We start from the raw sequence: 9,417 nt of genomic DNA, 5'->3' as shown, positions 1-9,417 counted from the left end.
ATGATGGGATTCATGGAGGGAGGCCTTCGGCCCGCCAGCGGAGCCTTTCATCATCTAACAGCGGTGCTTCACTTTGGGAGTCATTAGGAGGTAGGGTAACCTGGCTCACACCGCAGTCAGCTGCCCTTTCAGGCCCTCTTTAATCGGATTATGGTGGGACTTCGGAACCTCCTGTCCTATAAATAGTACATTTGATTAAAACTGTACCGCGCGCCATGTCCGTGATGAACCACCTCCAGGAAACAACAGACGAGGCGAGACGTGTAGCTTAAAGCTAATGCTAACTATGTTTCAAAAAACTGCTTCAAGACATGGATTCAAATGGCGCGATGGAGGAGAGTCTCCCTCTCTCTCTCCCTCTCTCCTGCAGGTGACAGTTCTCTTGTTGTTGCCATAGTAGCACAAGAAAATTGGATGCAAGTCGTTCATCATCGCTCTTATAATTCTTCCTCCACGCACATGCCTGCTCGCACATGCACACACAGTGCCTCCAGAGAGAGAGAGAGAGAGAGAGAGAGAGAGACAGTAGGAGCACTGTGTGGATCAGACAATGAGAGCGATCGCTGGCTGTAAATCTTTGGAAAATGTCAAGTCAGAGTGCGAGAGACAAAGGCAACACTATCGACTCCATCGCTGCGAGCTAGCCTGGTTACAACCATGAGGTTGGCTGTGAAAGCCTGCGTGTGTGTGCACGAGTCGGACTCGGCAACAAGAATCTCAATAGAGGGAAGGGAGGAACCTGTACAGAATGAGGAGGTGACAGACAGCCCAGTGGCCTTGTGGCGGCAGCCCTGAGGAGACATCCTATTGGCTGGTCCCCACTGTAATCCAGGCTTGTGTTCCTGTCTTCTCCGTACGGTACGGTGCAACGTTATCCCGACAACTCGTTAATATTCAGCAGCAGAGGGCTGCGAGCAACGACGGAGTCCAACAACAACGATGTGAAAACACTGTGTCCCTGAACCAACCCACACACACACACACACACACACACACACACACACACACACACACACACACACACACACACACACACACACACACACACACACACACACACACACTCTTTGGCTGCCTCTCCCCTGGCATTCAGCCGGTCCATTTGTATCACACTATACACCAGAGGCCCGGGTGAAACTATCCCATGATGTCACCGTTACCCAGGAACCTGGGGGGGGGGGGGGGGGGTGGGCCATGATGTCACCGTTACCCAGGGCCCCAGAGAGGGGGTTGAGGTGGGTCATGGGTCGATGGCCCATCCCATTAACATCCTGTGTGTGTGTGTGTCTCTCTCTGTGTGTGCGCGTGTGTGTCTGTGTCTATGTGTGTGTGTGTGTGTCTGTGTCTGTCTATGTGTGTGTGTGTGTCTCTTTCTGTGTGTGTGTCTGTGTCTGTGTGTGTGTCTCTTTCTGTGTATGTGTGTGTGTGTGTGTGTGTGTGTGTGTTTGTGTCTGTGTGTGTCTCTGTGTGTGTGTCTCTGTGTGTGAGTGTGTCTATGTGTGTGTGTGTGTCTGTGTCTGTGTGTGTGTGTGTGTGTGTGTGTGTGTGTGTGTGTGTGTGTGTGTGTGTGTGTGTGTGTGTGTGTGTGTGTGTGTGTGTGTGTGTGTGTGTACCTGCAGGCTGGCGTTGCAGCGGGGCTGCTGGCTCTGCCCAGTGAACCTCCAGGGTTGGGACGGAGACTCGGGGACGTCCCTCTGGAGGTCAGAGGTCACGCTGTCAGTTCCCGGAAGCGGGAATATACCCCCGGAGATGGGCCTCTCTTTCCTGAGACACACACACACACACACACACACAAAGGGAGAGAGGAATACACTTCAGCCAACGGCTTTAGATAGGTTGCTTAAAAGAATCCCAATCCCAGAAGACACACGGTTCTTCCACGCTGACGTTGATCCCCCTCCCCCAGCGCAGTCGGGCTCCTGAATGGTGTGGGTGGGGGGGCTTCCCTCTGCGTGGGCTGGTGTCGCCACTGAGTGGGGGGGATGAATGGTTCCTTGCGCTACAGATCCTTTGATCCCTCCTCACAGGGAGTGTTCCAGGCTGACGTGTTGGTTCCTGCTCCAGGGGACAACATGGTGGCCGAGGGCTGGACAGAACGTCACCACAGGTCAGCCTGCTGGGGGGTCCAAACGCCCAGCTCCCCCTCCAAGCAGTCATCACTGAACCACACGCAAATACTAGGACTGTCAAATCAACGCGTTCATTTCGATTGATTAATCTCAGAAAAAATAACGCGTTAAAAAAATTAACGCAGATTAATCACGCTTCTATAGTGCCTCTTTGACCCGGTGCGAGACGCTGCTCGGCCCCGTGAACGACAAGTTCAAGTTTAAACTCCCAGACGGAACTGTAGATAGGAACACCGTTAACTGCAATCTCTGTAGTAAGGATTTTTCCTATCACCGGAGTTCATCAACCCTTAAATATCACCTCAACGCAAAACATTTGGTTGGAAGCTGGCAGGTACGAGCTGCCACCGCCCCTGAAGCTGGCGCTAGCAGCCAGCCTCGTCAAGCAACACTCGACTGAGATGCATTGGATCTTGAGTGAGATGGAAATTATTATAATTATTATTAATTTGATCTTAAAATGCACCGTATGTTAATGAAAGATATGTTTTAAATAAAAGAGGCATTGAACTTTAAAGTCTATTATGTCTATTATTCATTGAATCACTCGTCATCTGCCATAATTTACTTTAAAATTAAATTAAATAAATGTAATTATAAAATTAAATTTATTTTGAAATACTTTCTCGGAAAAATGTAAAAAAAAAAAGTATGAGATTAATTTAGATTAATTAATCAGAGAGCCTGTAGTTAATTCTATGAATTTTTTTAATCGCTTGACAGCCCTAGTAAATACTTACTAATACTTAATACTTACGTTAAAAAGGTGCGAGTGAGATTCATAGTGTGTGAAACATCCCCTTTGTGTCAGTGGGCCCATGCTCAGGGAATTTCATGTCTTGAGCAAAAGTTTGGATTCTGCACACATGACAACAGGAAATAGATCTATCAGAACACCAATCAGTATTACTCCAATTGGCCATGGAGAGTGGAAGAGCAGGCAGAACAACCAGGACTTCCTCGCCCTATGACTAAAGACGTGAGGGTGACTGTCCCGATGGGGAGCGGCATTGTGGCGTTAATAAACTCGCTCCCCCGCCCCCAAAAAGACCAGGTGTCCATCGCCTCCGGGACAGGTCGCAGCAGATCAGGAGATCATTACATTTAAGGTCCCTCAAATCGTTCGTTTTACAAACCCATCGGTATTCTGATGAAAACATTAATAACAGAGCAGGCATTAAGTCTACCACGGTAGAGAAGCCGGTGGCGTGAGAAGCCTCGTTGCAGCTGTGACAGAGCCAGTGGTGGTGGCACTGAGAGCCAGTGAGAGACAATAGCGTCCAGGGCCCAGAGGTCACAGGCAGGGCAGTGTTTTATTGTTTGGCTCGGTGCTGCGTAGTTTGCTCTGTAATGGGCAGGGTTAGAGTCGATACGACCGGGCGGCATGTGGCTCGGGAGGTAGAGCAGGTCGGCTGGTAACAGGATGGTTGCTGGTTCGATCCCCGGCTCCTCCTATGAGTGTCGAGGTGTCCCTGAGCGAGACGCCTCGCCCTGACTGCTCCTGACCCGCTGGCTGTCGCCCTGCCTGGCGGACTCCGCCGCCGGTGTGTGAACGTGTGCATTAATAGGTGAGAGTTAGGCAGTGGCCACCGGTTTGAACAGCGCTACATAAGTACAGCCTGTTTACCAACGGTTTCATAACACAAACAGGAAGCAGAGAGCGTGCTGCGACGTCACCGATTAGGTAGCAGGACGCAGTGCTGTCCTGCCGCGTCGCAGGGGGTGTCGTGTATATTCTCTCTCTCTCTCTCTCTCTCTCTCTCTCTCTGCCCACCTCGACCTACTTATTGTCTGCAGTCTCAGACGAGCTGACGACACATGCCTCACACACACACACACACACACACACACACACACACAGACACACACACACACACACACACACAGCGTGGAACAGAGACAGGCTCACAGGGATGTGGGCAGCAGTCTGTCGACCAATCGTCTCGCTCTCGGACGCCAGATGATGGCGTCGCCTACAACTGCTTGTTCTGAGGTCACATGGCCACGTCAACAACAACAACAACAACAACAACACCCCCCACCCCCCACCCCCCCCATCCACGCGCGCCGGGCGGTACCTGCAGGGCCGGGGTATGGGCGGCAGGGCGGGCAGCCCCCCCGTGGACACCGAGTAGTGCACCAGCAGCAGCACCGAGAGGGAGACCAGCACGGCCGAGTTCACCACCACCGCGCCCCCCACGAAGCCGAACACCAGCAGCAGCATGCACCCGGGGTTCATGTCCTCCTACCCCCAGGGCATGGCCCGGCGGGGGGCGGGGGGGTCCCAAAGGGGGTCGGAGCCGCGGGAGGAAAGAGGGATGCGGGGGGTTGTCACGACGACGGGAGCCGGAGTCGGTTGCTCTTCGGGCAGTGTCGTTCTCTCAGCGTTGTGCAGACCGAGAAGACCCCGGAAGAAGGAAAGCAAGGGATGCTGGCTCTCCGGTCGAGAGGAGGAAGACGAGGGAGCGCTGGTGGGAACGTCGCCGGCCCCGACCCGTCAGAAGTCCTCCGGGAGGGAGCGAGAGAGCGAGAGAGACCACCGCGGTGGACGTCGGAGGTAAACAGCGCTCGGCAGGAAGAGAGAGCGCGAGGGAGACGGATTTAGACGGAGAGAGAGCGTGGGAGGGAGAGAGACAGAGGGAGGGAGAGAGACGGAGGGAGGGAGAGAGACAGCGGGAGGGAGAGAGACAGCGGGAGGGAGAGAGACAGCGGGAGGGAGAGTGATGTTGGCTGAGTGCAGCTCCAGCAGCAGTCACAACAGGACTAATCCCAGCGGCTGTTTCACGGATCAGAGGAGCAGAGGTACACAAACATGAGCACCCGCATGCACTCCTAACTCTTCTTCCTCTTCCTCCCCCTCCTTTTCTTCCTCCTCCTCCTCTTCCTCCTTCCCCTCCTCCTCTTCCTCCTCTCCTGAGGGACAGTAGCGTGTTCCGGTAGCCAAGGTGATCCCGCTGTTGTCTAACTGTGTTCCCGCTAGGCCTGGGTAGCTGTGACTGCGCTGGTTTCACCGTGGGGTCTAGAACTCTCTGGCTCTCTGACGGGAACCCCCTCTCCTCCCTCCCTCCCTCCCTTCTTCTCCCTTTGTCTCTCTCTCTCTCTCTCTCTCTCTCTCTCTCTCCCTCTCACACACAGTCGCTCACAGATGCTGAGGCAGGCCCGATCGGCCGCTCTGATTGGCTGCGATACGGGAGGCCCACTCTGAGGTGTGGGTTGGCCCGTGTGGTCGCCAGTTAGCTGGCAGCCAGTCAGAGGCCAGGGAGGAGAACGGAGAGGTTACAAAGAGCTGGGTGCTGGGGAGGCACCGGGCTTCAGTACCACCACAAAGGCCCCCCCCCCGTCCCCCAGGGGCCAGACTGCCTGGCTATAAACTATAGAGGATAGAGTCTGCCCAGGGCAGAACTGAACTGGTCAGAGCTCCTCTCACTGTGGCCGTCGTGGGGCGCAGAGGAATCAGAAAATGTTCCGTTAAATATAGCCACATTTCGGTAAGTCATTCACACCATGCCAACAACTGAAGTTCACACGGCCAAAGCACTAGCCGTAGTATCACCGGCCTGGACTGCGTTCACATCCTGGTCGTTTCCTCGTACCACTCAGGACCTCAGAGCTCAGAGCAGCCGCTCTTGGCCGACTTCCGCCCAAAGAGGGGAAGGGACGGAGCCAAGAACAGCACTCACACCGAGCCTACTCACACAGCCTCTCTCTACAAACAGCCTCTCACTAAGGATATCACTGGGTTGGAGCACCTGGTTTCAGTGTGTTATCTGGAAGGTCAGGGTGGGGGTGACGTGGTTCTGGTCAGGGTGGGGTTGACGTGGTTCTGGTCAGGGTGGGGGTGACGTGGTTCTGGTGAGGGTGGTTCTGGTCAGGGTTGGGTTGACGTGGTTCTGGTCAGGGTTGGGTTGACGTGGTTCTGATGGTCAGGGTGGGGGTGACGTGGTTCTGATGGTCAGGGTGGGGGTGACGTGGTTCTGGTCAGGGTGGGGGTGACGTGGTTCTGGTCAGGGTGGGGGTGACGTGGTTCTGGTGAGGGTGGTTCTGGTCAGGGTGGGGGTGACGTGGTTCTGGTCAGGGTGGGGGTGACGTGGTTCTGGTGAGGGTGGTTCTGGTCAGGGTGGGGGTGACGTGGTTCTGGTCAGGGTGGGTTTGACGTGGTTCTGGTCAGGGTGGGGGTGACGTGGTTCTGGTCAGGGTGGGGTTGACGTGGTTCTGCTCAGGGTGGGGTTGACGTGGTTCTGGTCAGGGTGGGGGTGACGTGGTTCTGGTCAGGGTGGGGGTGACGTGGTTCTGATGGTCAGGGTTAGGGTTCTGGTTCTGGTGGGTCTGGGGGGGGGTTCTCACCGTGCTCTGGGCCCAGCGTCGGGGGGGTCGCTGGGGGTGAGGGCCGTGGCGTGGTGTTTAGTTCGCTCCAGGTGCTCCATGTAGCTGTGGATCATCTGTCACAGGACACAGGGGGTCGCACAGATAAAACACCATCCAAACACATTCCCAAAAGGCTAGTCAGGGATCGGGAACGACTAGTAAGGGCTGTCGTAGTGTGTGGTGGGTGTGGTACGTACAGAGGAGAATTAATCTTCACGTTAAATGTTATGGCGATCGATTACCGGACACATGGAAATGTACTCTTGTTTATTTTCACTCAACGGCCTGCATTTGAGCCTCTGGTTGTGACGCCTTAGCTGTGTGTGTTTTGGGAACAGCTGGGACAGACACGTCCTCATTGGCTATGTACCACAGTGTGCATGTGACAGGCCCAACCCGATTGGCTCTGTAGCTCAGTGTGCATGTGACAGGCCCCTCCTGATTGGCTATGAACCTCAGTCCAGTGTGCATGTGACAGGCCCAACCTGATTGGCTCTGTAGCTCAGTGTGCATGTGACAGGCCCATCCTGATTGGCTCTGTAGCTCAGTGTGCATGTGACAGGCCCATCCTGATTGGCTATGAGCCTCAGTCCAGTGTGCATGTGACAGGCCCATCCTGATTGGCTATGTAGCTCAGTGTGCATGTGACAGGCCCATCCTGATTGGCTATGAACCTCAGTCCAGTGTGCATGTGATAGGCCCACCCTGATTGGCTATGTAGCTCAGTGTGCATGTGACAGGCCCATCCTGATTGGCTATGAGCCTCAGTCCAGTGTGCATGTGATAGGCCCATCCTGATTGGCTATGTAGCTCAGTGTGCATGTGATAGGCCCATCCTGATTGGCTATGTAGCTCAGTGTGCATGTGACAGGCCCAACCTGATTGGCTCTGTAGCTCAGTGTGCATGTGACAGGCCCATCCTGATTGGCTATGAGCCTCAGTCCAGTGTGCATGTGACAGGCCCATCCTGATTGGCTATGTAGCTCAGTGTGCATGTGACAGGCCCATCCTGATTGGCTATGAGCCTCAGTCCAGTGTGCATGTGATAGGCCAACCTTGATTGGCTATGTAGCTCAGTGTGCATGTGACAGGCCCATCCTGATTGGCTATGAGCCTCAGTCCAGTGTGCATGTGATAGGCCCATCCTAATTGGCTATGTAGCTCAGTGTGCATGTGATAGGCCCATCCTGATTGGCTATGTAGCTCAGTGTGCATGTGACAGGCCCAACCTGATTGGCTCTGTAGCTCAGTGTGCATGTGACAGGCCCATCCTGATTGGCTCTGTAGCTCAGTGTGCATGTGACAGGCCCATCCTGATTGGCTATGAGCCTCAGTCCAGTGTGCATGTGACCGGTCTCAAGCAGACCTCCAAACAGTCTTGGATATTTTTAGCTTGTTTGAGGTTATATTCTCTACCTGTGGTGCAACCATTTCATGATGTAAAAGGCAGGTAGATATGAATTTATTATATATAAAATAAATATATGATGTTAATACATTTAAGACTTACATTATGATACAATCATGACACAAATTGAGCACATAACAAAATCACATTAACTTTAAACCTCACGCAATTCTATTTAATGAAACCGATTCAAGTAACTACATTTTTTAATTACTGTAGAAATATTGTTCAAGTGGCAGGAAACTTTCTTCCAGAACATTTTGGGAGATATGGACAAATATGCGTTTCTTCCCAGCGTACCTCTGTGTGTCTCTGATGGAGGGATGTAAACTCCTTCTTTAACTCGGCTTCCCTCTCTTCTAGTCTGTTAACTGGAAGAAAGAGGGGGGGGAGAGGGAGGGAGAGAGAGAGACAGAGAATAGTAAACAACAATTTAAAAACACTGAAAGCAAATCACATTGAAAAGGAATTAAGTAACCAGAGAGCAAAATGGACATCTAGCATAAAATACATTGTATGATTATGGAGGTATGACCATCATGAAATTTTCTCTGATGAAAGCATTGACAACAAAACGGTTCCTTTATTTATGGTCAAACGATTGCTCAGGTTTAAATGATAATCAAATCAACAATTCCTTCCTTAGAATTCGAGTTGCTGTGGCCGCTTTCTACCTGCTGTAATACACGTTCAGGTCCACTAGGGGTCCTCAGTGCTACAATAAAAGCCCTCCCCAGATAACCAGACTGAGAACCACAGGCCCTCACGCCGCTGTGCAACAGTTCAAACCAAACAATGGCTCAAGAAAAAGTAATTAAACAAAGAAATTAGACCTTAATAAGAGTGGCAACCACTACTCACCTAGGTAGCCCTCCATCCCCCCGGTAATGCATTACATCTTCCAAATGCTATCGGCCACTCTCGCCATAGAGGAGAGGCCTGTCTGTCTGTCTGTCTGTCTGTAAGTCTGTGTCTGTGTGTGTGTGTGTCTGTCTGTGTGTGTAGGGCCCAGTCTAATTAAATGGGGAATAACCCGAAGACCTCATTTTTACATTATCACTCATGAATAAAACCAAATTGCACAGGGGCGAAACACAGGTCCCCACAATGACATCTTTATCCGTCACTTTAACACACAGCATCCATACTATAGCACCCTGTGTGTAACCATCACTTTAGCGATTGGGCAACATGGTGTCAGAGCTACTGGACTGTGACAGAAGCTAAACTCAAGCTAACCATGTGTGTCAATTGACCTGGATATCAACAGGTGGAGAAGATGGGAGGGAAAGAAAAGTCATTTTAGACCCGTTTGTCGGGACTCGAGACTCGAGAATAGCATTCAACACACGAGCAGAGCGAGCGTTAAGCACACACATTAATAAATGTACTCCTGAGGATTTTGGACTCAATCTAATGAATATAGGCATTGCATGTTTATGCTGAGAATCTGGGTTATAGGTAAAACTAATTGGGTTAGGCACCAGGACAGGAGAGGGGCTTAGCAGTTAAGAA

General features: G+C 52.2%; 1 protein-coding gene across 3 annotated transcripts in view; it reads right to left on the bottom strand.

The window, feature by feature from the left end:
• LOC307090514 (C-Jun-amino-terminal kinase-interacting protein 4-like) overlaps window positions 1-9,417 on the bottom strand; it is a 48,131-nt gene that overhangs the window by 25,886 nt on the left and 12,828 nt on the right. For all 3 annotated transcript variants that reach the window (XM_079757198.1, XM_079757199.1, XM_079757200.1), the window contains exons 3-5: window positions 8,203-8,273; window positions 6,474-6,568; window positions 1,614-1,764 (exon numbers count right to left, since the gene is read on the bottom strand). In XM_079757198.1, the coding sequence (XP_079613324.1) occupies window positions 1,614-1,764; window positions 6,474-6,568; window positions 8,203-8,273 (317 nt within the window). The remainder of the gene's footprint in view (window positions 1-1,613; window positions 1,765-6,473; window positions 6,569-8,202; window positions 8,274-9,417) is intronic.

This window comes from Pollachius pollachius, assembly GCF_949987615.1.
Source record: "Pollachius pollachius genome assembly, chromosome: 19".
Classification (NCBI taxonomy): Eukaryota; Metazoa; Chordata; class Actinopteri; order Gadiformes; family Gadidae; genus Pollachius; species Pollachius pollachius.
The sequence above is the reverse complement of the archived record's forward strand: the minus strand, read 5'-3'. Positions and strand labels throughout refer to the sequence as shown.